The sequence below is a fragment of the Pleurodeles waltl genome, chromosome 3_1 (assembly GCF_031143425.1).
Source record: "Pleurodeles waltl isolate 20211129_DDA chromosome 3_1, aPleWal1.hap1.20221129, whole genome shotgun sequence".
NCBI classification, from domain to species: Eukaryota; Metazoa; Chordata; class Amphibia; order Caudata; family Salamandridae; genus Pleurodeles; species Pleurodeles waltl.
Window position 1 is genome coordinate 1,444,227,685 of NC_090440.1, and position 20,821 is coordinate 1,444,248,505.

Here is a 20,821-nt window from a genome sequence, read left to right on the forward strand (position 1 = left end):
GAACCAGGGGAGGAATGGGAGGTGGAAGGCAGAGGTCTGGAAAGGGTAGCAGGGTGCTTGGGTGGAACAGTGACTGAGCCAGTGGGGAGGGGAACAGGGAAAACTCTTGAAGGAAACGTTTCTTAGAGGCAGAAGCTAGGTCATGGGTTTGGGAGTGGAGGCAGAGGAAATGGTTGAGAGGTGTGTACGTGGAAGTGAATTGGGTGCAGGTGCGTGGGTGAATATCGTGTGTGCTGGATGACTGTTGGGTGTGTGAGTGTGGGCATTTAGGTGTACTGGGAGGAGGAGGGAGGAGGCGCAGGGAGATGGCGGGGGATGTGTGAGTGGATATTGGCATGGTGTCTGCAGGTAGGGTTGATGTGCTGTATGTGATTGTGCTGACAGTTGTGGTGCGTGTGTATGTGGTGTATGGCGTGCATGTGTGGGGGTGTGATATTTTGGTGACGATGACAGTGAGAACACATGTGGCAGGATCTTGGACTAATGAGGTGGTGACTGAAGGTGTGAGTGGTGATGTGTCTGTGAGGGGGAGGTGGTGGAGGAGTCCGTGTAGGGAGTGGATGTTGTTGTGTCTGCATGTGTCTGTTGTGTCTGTGCATGGCGGTAGTGTCTCCTGTGGTGCTCGTGTTTGTCCTTGCAATCTGAGCCTGTTGATGTGGATGCATGGTGGTATGAAGGTGTGCCATGGATGGATGATGGGAGAGGGATGTGGGAGTGGGAACAAGTAGTTGGAGGGGGAACGGAAGGAGTAGGAACACTGGCTGCCATCAGTGAGGAGGCCAGAGCTTGAAACAATCACCTCAGAGCAGACCGGGCACCGTGAATGCCTTCCAGGAGGGCATTTGACTGCTGCATCTGGCATGCTAGTCCCTGGATGGCATTAACAATGGTTGTCTGCCCCAAAGACATGGACATCAGGAGGTCAATAGCCTCCTCATTGAGGGCAGCAGGGCTGACTGGGGCAGGGAAAGAGGTGCCTGCGACAAAGGAGATGCCCATCACCCTGGGTAACTGGGCACAGGCAACTGGGTGGTGAGCTACAGGAAGGGCAGTGTTGATAAGGGGGTGACAGACAAGGATGATGCAGGCATGGGCCTGATGGGTCCGCCACCACCAGGGAGCCTCCATCAGAGGAGGAATCCGAAGATGCTGTGGTTGATCCTGTCTCCCCCGTGCCAACCCACTCACGCTCCGTCCCACAGGTCCCCTTGGCTCTGCTGGATTCAGACTCCTGTGTCCTGTGGGTTGCAGCTTTCCCATTTGCCGGTGCCCCTTTTCCTTGGCCAGATGATGCTGGTGCACACAAAGACAGAGGAGGAGAGGGAGGGAGGTAGGAAGGGAGAGAGAGAGACAGGGTGTAATCGGTCAATGCCATCACAACAGTCACAAACAATAGCTACAACATTCTCTAATGCCATGACATGCCATACCCTCACTTAAACATGCTACAACAATGAAACACTCACTATGGGGGAAACCACAGCAATGCACAAGTGTACAGCTGATGGTGATACAGATGCACTCATGTACATGATGAGAGGCTTACCCGCCACAGCTGCACAGTACCTGGCCACTTCCCATACCCTCTGAGACACACAATTCATGGACTACCAAACCAACGGAATCCTGTATGGCTAGTTGGCATGCCAACTAGGCCATACAGAAATTGCAGTGTGACATCATGGCCAACCTTACCTCACTACACATACACTACCTGCCTGCACATTTAGGACTCTGCATTCACCCCTGGTACTGTGGTTTGCAAGAACATATTAAAATAGCCTGACACCAAAGATGCAATGACCCTGTGGCCGTGAGCTTGCCAAGCTCATCTTGGTAGTGGGTGACAACACAGATACCACATGATAAGAGCCCCTCAACTCACTGACTGGATGGCATGGTCACACACCTATGATAAATATCATTCCTGGTTGTCTGATATCCGTAGTGGACAGGCAATCTACCTAGCACCCATGCTCCAGCCTTTTAATAGTGCACATCCTGAACCACTAAGGCAACACATAATGCAAGTGAGAGTGTGTACTCACCCCCATGTGACTGCTGTGTTACCCTAAAGCACCCATCCACCTCAGGGTATGCCACCGCCAAAATGCGGGATGTAAGGGGGGGGGGTCAGGGTCCGAAGGGCACCCCCTCCCTCATTGGGAGGACATCCCCAGCTGGGCCTCCACGGTCTTCCGGGCCCAGCGTCTCAGCTCCTCCCACCACTTTCTGCAGTGGGTGCTCTGCCGGGCATGGACCTCCAGGGTGTGCAATTGCTTTGTGATTGCACGCCATATCCCCTTCTTCTGATGGGCACTGACCTGCTGTACTGCCATTTGATGGAGTTTGTTTTGACCAATGACTTTGTGTTTCACCACTGCGCATATTAGTTGCTCAATGTTCACCAGTAGCACATGGTATGTTTTATTCAGTTTAGCCGCCTATGGGCTTTGACATTGCATTAGCCATTACTTTCTGTATTCAGTTTAGCCGCCTATGGGCTTTGACATTGCATTAGTCATTACATTCTGTATTCTGCCTATTGGCTTTGACATGCTGTATCCAGTCTAGCCGCCTATTGGCTTTGACATTGCATTCCTATTGGCTTTGACATGATGTATTCAATTTAGCTGCCTATTGACTTTGACATGCTATTAGATATTCTGCCTATGGGCTTTGACATGATATTATATATTGCATTTTGTATTCAGCTCCGCTGCCTATTGGCTTTGACATGATATCATATATTACATTTTGTATTCAGCTCCGCTGCCTATTGGCTTTGACATGATATCATATATTACATTTTATATTCAGCTCAGCTGCCTATTGGCTTTGACATGATATTATACATTGCATTTTATATTCAGCTCAGCTGCCTATGGGCTTTGACATGATATTATACATTGCATTTTGTATTCAGCTCAGCTGCCTATTGGCTTTGACATGACACTAGACATTGCATTTGATATTTAGGTTAGCTGCCTATTGCCTTTAACATGACATTTCATTTGATACTTAGGTTAGCTGCCTATTGCCTTTAACGTGGAGTTAGATCTTGCAGTTGAGAATCCAAGCTGTATTTTTCCAAGCTGTGTTTTTGCACCAGAGAACCAAGATGTTTTTCTCACAGTAGACTAGACATGGTAAGAGAGAGTACATGGGTGTTGTTTTCCTCGCTTGAGCTTGGGAACAGGAGTAGTCTTGGAGACCTGGCCAGTCTCCAAAAGGCTTGCTCAGTTTCCCAGGTCTGAGAGGAGGGGGCACACCTTTGTAACGAATGTAACAGGCTGCAGAGAGTCAGATTCTAATCTGCCGGACCTCGTGCTGGAGCTTGGCGCCAGCTGCCAGCAATCCCGTGTGGGTAGATGAATCTCTTTCTCGCGGCTGACAGGGGTCATCAGCTTGCAGACCTTAGAAAGATGAAGCTGTAAATAGTTTCCCACACGGTGAAGTATTTGTTTTGCTTTGCATTCAATATCTTATAAATATAACCTGCTGTGTATATTGCAAACTGATATATTTTGTTTGATTAACGCGGGCTTGAAAGCTACTAATTCGTCATTCATAAATATTGTGGTTGAGGAAGAATTAACAACAATAAAAGTCTTCTTCGACCTCAGAAGTGCATTTCTGTTGTGTTATGTTAGTGCTTATAAACTAGCTAAGAGGAAAGCACTACAATTGGTACCAGAAGTGGCGTTGGTCATTAAGAGGTGATTAAGAGGGTGTTGACGAGTTGGTAGATTTCTAAGTGCACACTTTAAAAGTGTAATTGTTTTTTGTTGTTTGGAGAATTACAGAAATTGTTTTTTTTGGAGAATCACAGTAGCACGGCAGACCATGTCTGAGAATGCATGTGTTGGTAAACTGCCCGATGGTGCTAAGAAAAACTGTGAATTGTTTTCTGTTTGGAGAATTACAGAAGCACGACAGCCTGATAGTGTTTTGAGAAATAATTTCTGTTGTACATATGTAGAAAAAGTGTCTTTTGGAAGTAATGATGACAGAAAGGTCTGGATACCTTTATCTGCTTACAGAGAAATGCAGGAGAAATGTAGGAAGTTGGAACATGAAAATAGGAATTTAGGTGAGCAAATTAGCCAGGATACAATAATTCAAAATAATGCTGAAAGTTATAAAAATGAAGAATCTTTCTTTTCCCATTCCAGTAATGAGGGGGTTAAGACAGCTCCGAGCTGCACTGAGTTTTCGTGTGAGCCAGCGTTTTTGGCAGCCAAAATGCATTCCTTAACTGATAACACGGACGAGAGAGACCAGAATGTGATTTACGAGTTACCGTTGCAGAATGAAGTAAAAAGAAAGGTTTTAAAGGAAGAGACACCGAGTTTCATTAGCTTGTTTGATTTTTGGAAAAAGAATAGCCCTCATTTGAGAGAAATCCTAACACTTTTGTATATGGTCACTGTGAAAAATAATATGCAGCTGCGCGCTTGTGATTTGGCAAATGAAATAATGCAGACTTCAGGTTTCTGCGCAGTGAAATTGAGTGGAAATACTTATGTACACGTAAATCATGAACAAGGGAAGAAAATAGTGCCCCTAGCTAGAATCATACAATGGATCTGGTACTTGCAAGACAGGGCTAGAGTACCACAGGTAAAAGAGTTATCAATGAAGTTGTGTGCACCATTTGAATTCGTGTCTACTGAAGATAAAAAGCATGTTTGTTTTACTAATGATTCATTGACTGAAATGTTGTTTTCTGGCACAGTAGAAGGAACAGCATTGTATAATGTGTGTCAGATTTTAAAGCAAGAGCTACGTGAGATGTGTCATTTTTATGCTGATTTTTGGTTCTTTGATAATGTTTTAGCACCTAACTGGTTCAATTACCTTGCAGATGTTAATGAGAAAAATTCAGAGAGAGAAGTGTACACCCAGAATTCTGCCTTAGTGGGGATGGCTAAGTGGGTGCCCCAGAAATGTGAACAGCTGAGAGAAAAAGCCACTTACAGGTGGGCAGAAATGAGAGAGATGCACATTCCCCTAGTTTTGATAAAAACTGTGCAGCACGCACAAAAGCAATCTGTCATGCAAGCAGTCTCAGAGCAGTTGGGGAGAGGAAAGTTACCAGAACAGAAATGGCAAATTGATCAGGTTTTAGGGAGAGTGATTGCTGCAGATTACCAAGGAAAAATCGAAATTATGCTGATACCTAGAAAAGAATCTGATTCATTCATACAAATTGGAGACAGAATGGCCCAACTTGACAAAAATGCAGTGAATGGAGGTTTGTTAAAGAAGGAGTCTGCCCCAGCCCTTCTGACAGTGCAAGAAAAGGGAAGCTGTGGCGCAGCAGATAAAAACCTCAGTGCTGATGTGTGGGCTGAAGCCCTAAGTGACCCTCCAGAACCTGCAGAAAATATAACAAAGGGCCCCAAAAACGTCCTGCTGATTATAATACAGGGAAAGAAAGAGGAAGGGTGCAGTTTAAATGAAAAATGTTATTTGCAAGAAAAGTCATACTTGTTTCTTTTGCAGATCCTACCACGTTTCGCCACTGTCCCTGAGTGTGCTGTGTGGTCCCCCTTCCGGTGTGTGCGTGTGGGGTCGGGGAAGGGACCGAACCCCCAACCTGAACCTGGCTGAGTAAAGTGCCAGCACCATGGATCCATTTTGCGCAAACTGCGCCTTCAGTTCAAGTTCAACTTGTTTGATTGCATTCTTCCACTGGAACTAAGCTGTGATTTTTATTTTTTTTTCCTTCTCGTATGGAACTCTGACTTTTGCTTACCTTCCAGCAAACCTTTCAGGTGGACCGTGCATCTTTACATGAGTAGAACTCATGCCACATCAAATTGCAAACACTGTTGAATTAGAGACTCACTATAAAAATTGCCCAGTCTTTTCTGTGTAGATGTAGCTGATGTGAAAGGTTATGAAATCAATGTGTTAATTCACTTCCATTGCTTTACAGGGATTGCTTTGATCATTCAAATCTGACTTGATGATAATGTTTTTTTGTGCTGATGTTTTTTGTTTTTTGTTTTTGTTTGAAACAAGAGATATGTGAAACAAAAATTCATTGGTCAAAGGGCGGAATGTACTGCCATTTGATGGAGTTTGTTTTGACCAATGACTTTGTGTTTCACCACTGCGCATATTAGTTGCTCAATGTTCACCAGTAGCACATGGTATGTTTTATTCAGTTTAGCCACCTATGGGCTTTGACATTGCATTAGCCATTACTTTCTGTATTCAGTTTAGCCGCCTATGGGCTTTGACATTGCATTAGTCATTACATTCTGTATTCTGCCTATTGGCTTTGACATGCTGTATCCAGTCTAGCCGCCTATTGGCTTTGACATTGCATTCCTATTGGCTTTGACATGATGTATTCAATTTAGCTGCCTATTGACTTTGACATGCTATTAGATATTCTGCCTATGGGCTTTGACATGATATTATATATTGCATTTTGTATTCAGCTCCGCTGCCTATTGGCTTTGACATGATATCATATATTACATTTTGTATTCAGCTCCGCTGCCTATTGGCTTTGACATGATATCATATATTACATTTTATATTCAGCTCAGCTGCCTATTGGCTTTGACATGATATTATACATTGCATTTTATATTCAGCTCAGCTGCCTATGGGCTTTGACATGATATTATACATTGCATTTTGTATTCAGCTCAGCTGCCTATTGGCTTTGACATGACACTAGACATTGCATTTGATATTTAGGTTAGCTGCCTATTGCCTTTAACATGACATTGCATTTGATACTTAGGTTAGCTGCCTATTGCCTTTAACGTGGAGTTAGATCTTGCAGTTGAGAATCCAAGCTGTATTTTTCCAAGCTGTGTTTTTGCACCAGAGAACCAAGATGTTTTTCTCACAGTAGACTAGACATGATAAGAGAGAGTACATGGGTGTTGTTTTCTTCGCTTGAGCTTGGGAACAGGAGTAGTCTTGGAGACCTGGCCAGTCTCCAAAAGGCTTGCTCAGTTTCCCAGGTCTGAGAGGAGGGGGCACACCTTTGTAACGAATGTAACAGGCTGCAGAGAGTCAGATTCGAATCTGCCGGACCTCGTGCTGGAGCTTGGCGCCAGCTGCCAGCAATCCCGTGTGGGTAGATGAATCTCTTTCTCGCGGCTGACAGGGGTCATCAGCTTGCAGACCTTAGAAAGATGAAGCTGTAAATAGTTTCCCACACAGTGAAGTATTTGTTTTGCTTTGCATTCAATATCTTATAAATATAACCTGCTGTGTATATTGCAAACTGATATATTTTGTTTGATTAACGTTGGCTTGAAAGCTACTAATTCGTCATTCATAAATATTGTGGTTGAGGAAGAATTAACAACAATAAAAGTCTTCTTTGACCTCAGAAGTGCATTTCTGTTGTGTTATGTTAGTGCTTAGAAACTAGCTAAGAGGAAAGCACTACACCCGCATGGGTGACACAGACAGAACGACAAAATCATGTAGCGTGCCAACACAGGAGCAGCAGTGGACAGCACACATCTGACTTCAACACGCAAATTACATCAATCCATGTATCCTCTGACTCCTCACTCATGTCCATTCTCCAGTCACACTGCCTCGTCCCAAGGCCCCCCTTCCCTGTACGCACCACTCACAGACAGGACAGTGACTTTGCACTCACTTGCTGTTCTGGCGTCCCATATAACTGTCCATACTGGGGTAGGACCCCATCCACAAGCTTCTCCAATTCCCCCTGTGTGAAGGCTGGGACCATAGCTCCTGCAGAACATGGCATCTTGGCAACCAGAGTCAGAACACAGCAGCACAGGCAGTGGAGGTCTTCTGTGCACGAATGTTTGGAGTCAAGATAGCCTAAGCACATGAAATGATGGTCACGTCTGCAGTGGACATCACCGTCACCACCGGTGGAGATCAGCATTGGCTCCTGTCTCCCATAGGCAACACTGTTAACCAATAAGAAGTTGCATGGTGGTTGCGACCGCCCACTGCAATGATGTGTAATGCCTGCAGGATAGGCTAACTTCCGTCTGTCCTGTGCATGCAGGACATGCAGCTGCCATTTTACATGTGCAATGTGAATTGAGAATGCATTCTAGGTATGTCAATGTTGCACATCATGATTCCTACTCCCTCCTATTCCCAGGTTCGGTGGAAGGGTGAGGATGAAGAATGCCTCAGTGTTTCAGACCCCCAGTCGACCTTGCCACCCTAGTAGAGCGACATGTCATTCAGACCTATCGTCTGAATTGTCAGACCATCATGGAGCTGGTGAGCCAGTTGGAGCCGGATCTGTTGCCTGCCAATCGTCATCCTATCGCCATCCCTCCCACAGTACAGGTGTTGTCAGGCTTCTACTTCCTTGCCTCAGGGTTGTTCCAGACTACAGTGGCCTTTGCAGCAGGGATGTCTCAGCCCATGTTCAGTAACGTCCTGAGGGATGTACTATGTGCCCTGCTAAAACATCTGCTCAGCTACATCAGGTTCCCCCAGCGTGTGGATTTGGCCACCGTCAAAGCTGCATTTTACGAATTGGCACATGCACCTCATGTGATAGGGGCCATTGATGGCACCCACACACTGGTGCCACCCAGGAGGAGTGAACAAGTGTATAGGAGCCGTAAACACTTCCATTCAACCAATGTACAGGTGGAGTGTCTCGCTGACCAATACATCACCCAAGTGACTGCAAAGTTCCCTGGTTCTGTGCATGACATACATTCTGCGGAACAGCACCATCCCAAACATGATGGCACCATTTTCAGAGGGAGCGGGCCTGCCTCATCAGTTTGTATCCTTTCAAATGAGTACCCCTCTGCTCTCAACACCCTTCACAACCTGCCATGTCACCCTCCTGGAATTGACATGGCTCTTACCTCTTTGCGCACAGGTGACTCTGGTTATCCCAACCTTCCCTGGCTATTGACACCCGTAAGGCATCCGACTACAACTGCTGAAAACAGTTTCAATGAGGCCATTGAGAGGACCTTTGGCCTGCTAAAGGCCAGATTTCTGTGACTGCACAACTCCGGAGGTGCCCTACTCTAAAGACCACAGACAGTGTGCCAGATCATTGTTGCCTGCTGCATGGTACACAAGCTGGCCCTCAGATGTCACATCCGATTGCTGGATGCAGGGGATATGGTAACTGTACCAATGGCTGATGAAGGGGACATGGAGAGTGATGAGGAAGAAGATCATGAGGATGTAGCTGACTCCAGAGCAGAGCAGCTACGACAATATTTCTACTGAGATACAAGTATGTGTCAATTGTCTTGGATGTGACCTCTGCAAGTGTCTGCATTGTGCCATGCTGCCACCTGCTATATGTAATCATTGTATAGATTGGGTGGGGCTTTGGCTCTGAGTGGCTTGCGGGAGGTTTACATGTGCCCATGAGTTGGTTCCTTACTGTGCACAGGTCAGTGCCATTCTGTACCTGCTGTTGTGTTGCTGCACCAGTGACATCTATGTGCATTGTTGCCTGGACTTGTAGATCCAGTGCTCCAAATATGCTGGACTAGGTGAATTCCTCTGTATGACATCCTCTCCTGGGGATAGACACTGGGGGGCTGTGCAGCATCACTGTGCGTTCCAATGGGAACTGCCTCACGTCTGGATCTGTTTGGTGTGGGGAAGGGACCATTGGGGAGGTATCTTTTGGGAATGTGGATTTGTGATGAACATATTTTTGGGGACTTGGGTTGCCATCTCAACCTTGGCTTCCTGTGCTTACAGTGCATGTGTGCTGACTAGGCATATGTGACTCTTTTAGTGATTGGCGTCCTTGTCTTCTTCTATTTACAGGGCCTTGTTGTGGTGCACTCCGGTCCCTGCGTCACCTGTTGCCTCCCTTGACAAATGTCTCCAGCCACTGGCCGCTCCCCTGTATTCGTTGCTGCATGTTGTTCCCCCTTCTGTCACTCTCACATATGTTGGCATCACAATGGGTTGCCTGTTGCACATGTAATGGCAGTATATTTCGTACTCATGACCAATATAGACGTAGACAGTAACTGTGCTCAATGGTGTTTATTTGGGAGGTACAAGTGCAAGGGGTGAAGAGTGGGGTCTAGTGGGTGGGTTCATTAGAGTACATAGGCCTTCAGTGGGTAGGCGCAGTCCAGTATCGTGGCCTTGGGAGAACAGAGATATGACAGTGGACAGTCAACAGGGTGTCTCGGTGGCACACAAGGGAGGATGTTCAGGGGAGGGTCACTTCCTGTCTTGGTCTTGGCATCAGTTCCGGCTGGATGTGTGGTTGGATGTCCTCGCTTGCGTGGGGGCTTCTCAGCTACAGGGGGAGAAGTGCTGGTGTCCTGCGGGTCCTGGGGCAGGGCCTCCATGCCACTATCGCCTACTGACGTGGATGGCTCATGCGGGTTGTGGCTATTGGAAGGGGCCTGCTGGTGGGAGGTGGACGGACGCTGGATGGTTGTGAGTTCCTTCTGCACCCCTGCTACAGAGGCCATGGTGGCATTGTGGGTCTGCCACTGCTGCATGGCCTCCTCATGGTGTGAAGTCTGCAGCCTCTGGGTCTCCTGCACTGTGGCGAGGATCTGGGCCATGGTGTCCTGGGTTTGGTGTATGTACCCAGGACTTGGGTGAGGGTGTCTTGGACAGTCTGGCGTTGTGGCTGGCCCGTCCCTTGGACCACTGTACCCTTCCCACTACCCCTAGCCCCCTGTGCCCCTGGCACATTGTGCCCACTCCCAGTGGCCCCAGGCCCTTTATTGTCTGGGGTGGGTGCCCTAGACACTGGCCCCTCTACTGTGGTGCACACTTCTGATTGAGAGGTCCCTGCGGCACAGGTTTGTGGAGGAGGGGCTGACTGAGGTCTTGTTGGAACCTGGGAGGGGGTGTCCAGTATGTCCATGATTGGGCTGCTGGGAGTGGACTGACATCCGCTTGGGCCTTCATCCTGGTGAGGGCTGTCTGAACCTGGCCTCCTCTGCAGGGTGGCAGTGGCAGGGTCACCTGTGGATTGAAAAGTGGAAAGTTTGTATGTGGATGCATAGTAGTAATGTCCATGGTGTGGTGCATGCAGTGGCCCAACTTGCTTCCCAGTGAAGGCATTGACAGCAGCAGCACTGCAGACATTGATTTGGGTATGGGGATTGTGCCATGGTTACTTGTGCCATGGTGAGTTGTGGATGGTGGTTGGCACTGCTGTCATTGCCATATGTTGGGACGCTGTTGTGGCAACCAGGAGTGAACTGTGGTATTGTTGCCCATGGAGCCATTCCACTTTTATGTAGGACTGTGATTTTTTTTCCTGTGTGAGGATTGATGCATTGTGGGAGTTGTGATTTTACACTTTGTGATTGCCATCCGAGCATGTGGAGATAGTATGTGGGGATGGTGGGAGAGGGGTGGTTTGGCATGCATGTGAGAGGGGTGGGGGGATTGGGAGGGGTGCAGTGGTGTGTGATGGGGTGGATTGGAGAGTGATGCGGAGGCATGCTGGACAGGATTGTTTGGAGCCTTGGGGGGAATTGAGTGACTTACTAGAGTCAAGACCTCCGATGATACCAGTAAGGCCCTCCAGATGCATGATGTCCAAGACCTTCTCCTCCTAGGATGTCAACTCAAGGGGAGGAGGTAGGGGTCCACCGCCAGTCTTATTCAGGGTGATCTGGTGCCTGGCTGCCATGGAACAGACCTTCCCCCTGAGGTCGTTTCACCTCTTCCTGATATCTTCCCTTTTGCGTGGATAGGTGCTGACTGAGTTGACCCTGTCGAGAATCCTCTGCCATAACTCAGTTTTCCTGGCCAAGGATATTTGCTGGACTTCGGCTCCCATCAGTGTTGGTTCTACTCTGATGTTCTCGTCCAACATGACCCGCAGCTCGTTGTCTGTGAGCCATGGGTGCTTTTGGCATGACATGTTGTTGAGGTGTGTGTGCTGTGCGAGCAGGGTGCAGTGTGGGGGGATTGGGGGTGTGTGGAAGTGGGTGCAGGTGGATGGTGGTGTGTGCTAAGTGTGCAATGTGAAGGTGTTTGTAGTGTATGGGATATGCTTTGTGGCTTGTGTCTCTGTAGCTGGTTGTGGAGCCGCAAGAGATTGTAGGTGTGGGGGTGTTTCTTAGTACCATGAGCAGGTGTGTGTGGGGCGTGTATGTGTTTCAAGTGTGGGGGATTCAAACTGTCCAATGTGGTGTGGACTACTATTGGCGGTGCCTTTTTTTTCCGAACAACCAATGATTTACAGCCATGCAAGTGCCGCTGTGCTGGGAACTGTCTTGTAATGGGGCAGTCGGAATGTTGTCGCCGTGGCGGGACCGGCGGTTGGTCAGACACTCTTTTGCCATAAGTTGGCCTGGCGGTGTTGGTTTTGTGGCTAGATTTGGGCTTTAACTTATTTGTGATTCGTAATACGGCGGATGCTGTACCACCACTACTGGCGGTATGGTGGCAGCATTTCACATGGCGGTCTTGCCCCAAAGCTGCTAAAACCATAATGAGGGCCTTAGTCTCTTCATTGGAGCTCGGATTCCTCCAGCATGGCAAGGCTCCATGCTTTAGCCCAGCAGGGCTCCTTAAGGTGGGATACCTTCTCCAGGACTTCCTGCTGAAATGGATTTGCTGCTGTGGAAAAGCAATCTGAATCTTTGACCCAGCAGCAAAGCACCTTTGTCAGATTTGCTTGGCAGGTTAGCCCTGGGTTTCTGTCAGTTCTCCAGGCAAAAATTCAGTTTCTAATTCTCAGATTTGAGAGTTAGGCGGGGGAGTACCCTCTAACACTTATGGAAGGGCCATTGGACTTTAAGGACATAATTTGGGGGCGGGATGTACTCCAGGGGAAGTCACCGACAGGGTCAAGGGAAGATCCAGTTGGAACTGACCAGCTGGGCTCTTCAAGAATGTGGCCTTCTTGCTGGTTTTGTGTCCATGTAGCTTAAAAGGTCATCCAACAAAATTGTGGAGTTCCCTTCTTGGTCCTGGCTACAAGCTGGTGCAGGTACAGCCCTTAGAGGTTTCCTCACAGATCAGAACAGTAGATGCAGTTCACTTTCTGTCTTCCACAGGTCCAGCAGTTTTCTGAAGAGGGTACTGTGGGTGCCACATTTATGCCCAATACCACTCTGTGGGTTTGGGAACCTTCTAGCCACTCCCTAATCAATTGGGTAAAACTTCCAAGGGGTGCCCCTTCCCCCTTTTGCAGCACTTCTTGTGTATTTTACTATAAACTATTCCACAGTTCCCCTCTCTACCTTAAACTAACATGACAGGACCCTTCTTGCCCTTTGCAGAACTCCCAGTGCCCAAACAGAGGTATGGCCATAATAATGAGCAAACCTGTGCGGTCGCTCAAAACCTGTTCTGGGGACAGATCCTCTTGCACTGGAAGTGGTGCCTGGCTGGCTAGAAGGACAATAGAGGGAGCAGGCAGAGGCAGTTTCAGTCCCTAGGCACAGCCCAAATGGCTATTCTATCAGAGGAAGGTCAGGTCATCTCCCTTTGACTCCGTTTTTGGAGCCACTTCACACCAAATCAAGGAGTCATTCAGTTCCTCGAAATCTGTGAACACTGGCAGAAAGACACATTTGGTCCAGCAGGAAAATGACAACGCCCTAAAAGTTTATATTTTACACAACAGTGGACCCTAATGTAAAAGTAGTGGAAACAAATGAAGTAGAACTGCAGCCAATGCCTATTTACTGAACAATTAAAGTGCAATAATCAATATTACACAATTTGTGAGGTGAGAAAACATGGTCGGTGCTTATACGTGACACACAAAAGATGCAAAATTGATGCATCACACACAGTGAGAAATGGCCCTATTTAGAAAAAAATAGCAATAACGTTCATGAGACCAAACAGTTGACAGTTTTCGATCCTATTGGAATAAAGGATAGTCATCAGACTTAGAATAAAATTGGTTTGAATAATGGTAACATAGTGTACTGAAAGAGAAGGAAGGAGAAAAAAGAGTGAGGAGCAAATTAAGAATTTAGATGCAATTAACAAATGTCTGATTGAAGACAGACATGTATTACCTACATAAAGTTTCAATTATTATTCTGAGGAGACAAAAGAAGAAAGAGAAGTGTTACGTCAAAGGAACAAGTTTAAGATTGCCCATCTCAAATAAAGTGGTGACAGAAATCCAGAAAATGAGGCGGACAGTCGTGAGTCCTATCAGATTTTTCTGGAGTGTTGTAAATTGCACAGAAATTTCAGTAGGCGCTTAACCAGCTGAGATATCTTAACGCTGTCAAGATAAGCAATGATGGAAGTGTAGTTATACATGAAAAAGGGTTGACATGGTGTTCAAATCTGTGATTGATGGGCTGCAGTAGGTGGTTAACCCACTGTGCTACCTTGCTGATATAGAGCATGAGAATCTAAACAGTGATGTGATGGAGAAAGGAGTGTGTGAAAATTAAGACAAGCTATTCTTGTACCAGCACTCTTCAGATGATGAATGGAAATTTACATCTGAATATACATTTGGTGAAACAGCACCAGGAAGAGACGATTACACAGGGAATATTCTTCAATTATTTATTGAAAAATTAAAACGACAACTTCCATGGCAAAAGGGGCACAGAGAATAACTGAAAACGAAGACACATGGAACACCATGACATCATAAACACCTAGGTGGTCATTACAACCCTGGCGGTCGGTGTTAAAGCGGCGGTAAGACCGCCAACAGGCCGGCGGTAAAAATTTTGCAATTACGACCGTGGCGGAAACTGCCAACAAAGACAGCCACTTTAACACTCTGACCGCCACGGCAGTACAAACAAACAGCGCGGCGTTCACCGCCAACAGACAGGCAGAGGACAAAGTACTGCCACAGTATCACAACCTACCAATCCGCCACCATTTCTGGGGTGGATTCACAGCTGATAAAAACATGGCGGAAACAGGATTCCGAAGGGAAAATGCTCACCTCTACACACCCCACGAGGAACTAGGACACCATGGAGCCGGAACTCCAAATTCTCCCTGCAATAGTCTTCCTGCTCCTCTACCAGGAGCACGAACGCCGGCGGCGAAGACCACGGTGAGTACTGCACCTTCGACACAGGTGAGGGGGAGGGAAAAAACAGGGACACACACACGCAACACTACCACTCCCACCACAAACCCTCACCCACGACAACACACACACTAATACAGCATGATACACAATAGTTACACCCCACAACCCCCCTGGAAGAATGCAAAGACAAAAGAAAATGAGTGTAACCATTGTAATATATTAAAAGCAAGTAGGCAAAAATATATGGATCTCTCCACTGGTTCTGGAGGGGGCATGGTGCCCAGAGTGCTTTATTCTGCCCGTGACGGACTCAGTAGCGTCAGTGCCCTTGGCGCTCATGGGCCAGCAGTGCTTGAGATGGCGGTGCCCTGTTCAGCGGTGCTTGAGACGGCGGTGCCCTGTTCAGTAGCGGTGGCCTGTTCAGCGGTGCTTGGGGCGGCGGGCTCCTTTGCAGTGACTCAGCAGCTGGCGGTCCTTCATGGCCCAGCGGGGCTTGTGCTGGCGTTCCTCTCTAGCCCAGCGGGGCTTGTGCTGGTGGTCCCCTCTGTCCCAGCGGGGCTTGTGCTGGCGGTCCTCTCTGTCCCAGCGGGGCTTGTGGTGGCGGTCCTCTCTGTCCCAGCGGGGCTTGTGGTGGCGGTCCTCTCTGTCCCAGTGGGGCTCGTGCTGGCGGTCCTCTCTGTCCCAGCGGAGCTTGTGCTGGCTGTCCTCTCTGTCCCAGCGGGGCTTGTGGTCCTCTCTGTCCCAGCGGGGCTTGTGCTGGCGGTCCTCTCTGTTTCAGCGGGGATGACGGCTGTGGCCTCCTGGTCAGCGGGGATGACGGCTGTGGCCTCCTGGTCAGCGGGGATGACGCCTGTGGCCTCCTGGGCAGCGGGATGATGGCGGTCTCCTCCGCCATGCTGCTCTTCCCAGACTTTCCTGGTTTCTTGCGGCCCATCCCCACCTTGGAAGGTGTCACAGCTGACTCCACACTCCCACCAGGACCCCTGGGAGCGGCTTTGGTGGCTGGAGTCTTCCCCCTCTCCCGCTGGGCACTGGCCAACTTCTGATGCTTCACAGGTGGGGACTGTCTGTGCTGTGGCTCCGTGCCACACTGGCTGCCCTGGTGGCCGGTGCAGATTCCAGTGACTACAGGCACCACTGGTCCCGGAGATGTTGTGGCTGAGGTGCTAGTTCGTGACCTAGGAGACAGACGGGGTGGGGGAGGTGTGGCAAAGAGGTCAAGGTTGGACAGAAAATTTTTGGGGAGACACTGGGACGGGTAGCTGGAGGGGGTTTGGGAGTGGAGGAAGAGGTTGTGGTTGTAGGAGGTGTTTGTTTGCTGACCTTGGGTGAAGGTGCATACGCTGGAGGCTGTCGTGAGATGGATGGCTGTTGGGTGGGTGTGTGCCTGCGTTTGTGTATCTTGGGAGGGGGCGTCACAGACATACTGGGAGAGGACACAGGGGACGTGTGAATGGTAGTGGGGGTGGTGACTGCACGTGAGCGGGGTGTGGTGGTGGGTGTGCTGGTGATGGTAGTAGTGGCTGTAGATGTAGTGCATGCAGGTGTGAGTGGAGACGAGACTGGGAGGGAGGAGGGAGACGAGGAGGAGGGGGACACAGTGGAGGCAGTGGATGTTGGTGTGTCTGCATGTGTGTGATGCTTGCGTGAGTGCCTGCGGCATGTGTGGTGCTTATGTTTGCCTGAGCTTCCCTTGTGTGTTGACGTGTGTTCATGCTGGTCTAGAGGTGTGCTTGGGGAGGCTGGGGTACAGGGGATTGGGTCTGGGTGGAGGAAGTTGGAGGGGGGAGGCTAGACACAGGGACAATGGCCTCCCTCAGTGCTGAGGCCAGAGTCTGAAAAGCTCGCTGAAGGGCTGCCTGACCAGAATGAATGCCCTCCAGGAATGCATTTGTTTGTTGCAACTGCCTTTCTACACCCTGGATGGCATTCAAAATGGTAGACTGCCCAACAGTGAGGGACCTGAGGAGGTCAATGGCCTCCTCACTGAGGGCAGCAGGGGTGACTGGGGCAGGGCCTGAGGTGCCTGGGGTGAAGGTGATGCCCACCCTCCTGGGTGAGCGGGCATGGGGCAACGGCTGAGGGGCTGCTGGGAGGGCAGTGCTGGAATGGGGGGTGGCGGCTGTACCTGTAGATGGGGGGGCGCAGAGGTTGCCGCCACCACAAGGGAGCTCCCATCAGAGAACGAGTCTGTGACGCTGGTCTCAGCTCCTGTCCCCGCCGTGGAGCTCCCCTCGCTCTCCGTCCCACTGGTGAAGTCCAATTCCGTAGTGTGGCCCTCCATGGCCATGTGGGAGGCAGCCCCCTCGTGCTCCGGTGCCACTGCTCCTCCGCCTGATGATGCTAATGCACACTAGAACAGGGAGACCACAAAAAGAGGGGGATGACAGAAGAAAGACATGTTGAGTTCATGCATTACAGCTACCGTTGGCGGACACGACAGACACACAAGCCCCCTGCACTACGCCACGCTCTTGGGCTCCATTATTCAATTTCTGGGAAATGGCCTACTAGGCTATGGACGACATCTGCACACATGGATGACACAGGGGCATGACTAGATGTACTTGGCACTCTACAGAGGTGCGGTGGGGTGCCACATGGCCTGCCTTATGGAGGGACCTTGCCTACGGAACTCGCCCTGGCCTAGGGAAATCCACAGCCCACCTCCCCCACCCAGACACCTCCACTGCGTGCAAAATCAGCAGAATGAGAGTGTACTCACCCCCTTGTGGCTGCTGTGATGCCCTCAAGAGCCCATCCAACTCCGGGTACGCCACCGCCAGGATCCTGAACATTAGTGGGGTCATGGTGCGATGGGCACCCCTCCTACGTTGGGAGGCATCCCCAGCTAAGCCTCTGCCGTCTTCTTGCTCCAGCGGCAAATGTCCTCCCATCTTTTCCGGCAGTGGGTGCTCCGTCTGTGGTAGACCCCCAGGGTCCGGACGTCCTTGGCGATGGCACGCCAAATATATTTTTTCTGGTGGGCGCTGACCTACATGATTTGTACAGGGGGAAGAGAAATGTATTACCAACTGCACCGTCACAGTCATTGGCCCCCATCCCTACCCTTGCCATGTGGCACATGCACTCACTGTCGGTTCATGCACGCCTCACTCTCCCCCCTTCCTTCTTACATCCACACCTCTCCACACAGGCATAGTCCATACAGCATGCTCCCTGTGTACTTACCTGTTTGTCTGGAGGACCGTAGAGTAGCGTGTACTGGGGGAGGACCCCATCCACGAGCTTCTCCAACTCCTCCGATGTGAAGGCAGGGACCCTTTCCCCAGACACTCGAGCCATTGTCTCTTCCAGACCGGGGTCACAGCAGCACTTGCAGTGTAGGTCCTCTCCTGTCGAAGATCAGGTATCGAGTGATTGAACAGATAGAAAATGGCGGTCACGTCTGCGGCGGTGCGTACTGTCACCGCCAGCGTAAATCGTCATTGGCTCCTGGGACCCGTAGGGTCCAATGTTAACCAATGCAGCATTGCGCTGCGGTCTTCGATCCGCCTACCGCTACGGTGGACAATGCCAGCGCAGTTACCTCACATCACATTGTCCCACTTTAGAGGTCAGGCACCTGCCATTTCAGGGGCCCACTTGGCTTCATTTTCAACTGCGTCACACATACCTAGGCCTAGACTCAACACACATACAGGCCACTTTTTAGATTATGATTGGTGTTCTGTGTAAGCTGTGGGAACGTGCCTCTGAGTTGTTTGACTCTGTGCTCGCTGTTGTCCTTCATAGGCACCGTCCGCTGGGACATGGGAGGAGATGGTGGCATCCTCCGGTGTACCGACCGTTGGTGGACCTGTCGACAATGGAGGAAAGACATGTGATCATCACATACAGGCTTGACCGTGCCACAATCCAGGACTGTGTACCCAGTTGGAGCCAGACCTGATGTCAGCTATCCGCCATCCCACAGGAATCCCCCCTCAAGTGCAGGTGCTGTCAGTGCTCCATTTCCTAGCAAGTGGGTCATTTCAAACAACAGTGGCCATAGCATCAGGGATGTCCCAGCCTATGTTTTCCAACGTGTTGTCCAGAGTGTTCTCTGCCCTGCTGAAACACATGCGGAGCTACATCGTTTTCCCTCAGGTGGAGGATTTGCCTACAGTGAAAGGTGATTTCTATGCCCTGGGACATAACCCCAACATCATAGGTGCCATTGATGGGACACATGTGGCTTTGGTCCCCCCCCACAGGAGTGAACAGGTTTACAGAGACTGGAAGAGTTATAATTCTATGAATGTACAGATGGTATGTGTGGCAGACCAGTACATCTCCCATGTGAATGCCAAGTTCCCTGGCTCAGTGCATGACGCCTACATCCTGCGGAATAGCAGCATCCCTTATGTGATGGGTCAACTCCAGAGGCACCGTGTGTGGCTATTAGGTTAGCACCTGGAAGCAAGTCAGTGGGAATGGTTGTGTGGGTTTGGGGATATCCCTATATGTTAGTGTGTGTCTAACAGTTGTCCCTCGCCATTTGCAGGTGACTCTGATTACCCCAACCTGTCATGGCTACTGACCCCAGTGAGGAATCCCAGGACAAGGGCAGAGGAACGCTACAATGAGGCCCATGTGTGAACTAGGAGGGTGATCGAGTGGACCTTCGGGCTCCTGAAGGCCAGGTTCAGGTGCCTCCATATGACAGGTGGATCCCTATTCCACTCACCAAAGAAGGTGTGCCAGATCATCGTGGCCTGCTGTATGCTTCACAACTTGGCTTTGCGACGACAGGTGCCTTTTCTGCAGGAGGATGGTCCAGATGGCAGTGTTGTTGCAGCTGTGGAGCCTGTGGACAGTGAAGACGAGGAAGCAGAAGAAGAAGACATGGACAACAGGGACTCAGTGATCCAGCAATATTTCCAGTGAAACACAGGTAAGAATACAAACCTGCCTACTACAATTACTTAAACACTACTACCTCTCTACTGTCTGTCGTTTTCACCCACTGTCTGGTCACTGAGTTGTCACTTTCCCTTACGATTTCACAGATGTGGGTCCCACAGTGTGACATCTGCTTTGATTCCTCATGGACTAGAGCTGTGTGACATAGGTATGTTGACGTTACAAATGAAAGAGCTTTTTGCCACAGTGACTGCTAATACAGTATTCCGAAATCACAGACTGACTCCAGATTGTTTTGTGCTTTAAGGGTGTTTAATTAAGTGCTCAATATTGGAGGGGGTAGCAAAAAGGTGAAGGTTGATGGTGGACAATGTCCATGGCAGAGTCTAGTCTATTAGTCACACAGGTGCATTGCCCTAATGGGCATAGGAAGTGGAACTGGGGCAGTTTAAGGATGGACAGGGTCACAAAGTGGGACAGTAGGATGACAAATCAGGGTGGCCTCATTTCTTGGCGGGGTCTTGGCATCGTTCTCTCTCTTTGTCCTGGATCTCAGGGACCGTTTGCGAGGTGGTTCTCCTTCTGCAGTGGATGGGGTGCTGGTGTGGTGGTCCTGTGGCGGTGCCTCCTGTCCACTAGCGCCGGCGGAGGTGGTGGGCAGTTCATCATCCATGCTAGTGTCAGGGGCCCCTTGTAGTGCCACAGTGTCCCCCCTGGTGTTGAGGAATTCCTTCAGCACCCCTACGATGGTGCCCAGGGTGGAATTGATGGCTCTGAGTTCCTCCCTGAAGCCCGAATACTGTTCCTCCTGCAGGTGCTGGGTCTCCTGAAACTTGGCCAGTACAGTTGCCATCCTCTCCTGGGAGTGGTGGTAGGCTCCCATGATGTTGGAGAGGGCCTCGTGGAGAGTGGGTTCCCTGGGCCTGTCCGCCCCCTGTCGCACAGCAGCCCTCCCAGTTCCCCTGGGTTCCAGGG

At 49.7% G+C, this 20,821-nt stretch overlaps 1 protein-coding gene across 1 annotated transcript; it reads left to right on the forward strand.

Moving 5' to 3' along the window:
- Positions 1–8,154: 8,154 nt before the first annotated feature.
- Positions 8,155–9,000, forward strand: LOC138283589 (putative nuclease HARBI1). The gene has a single exon (XM_069221528.1). The coding sequence runs from the start codon at positions 8,155–8,157 to the stop codon at positions 8,998–9,000; it is 846 nt and encodes a 281-aa protein (XP_069077629.1).
- Positions 9,001–20,821: the final 11,821 nt, after the last annotated feature.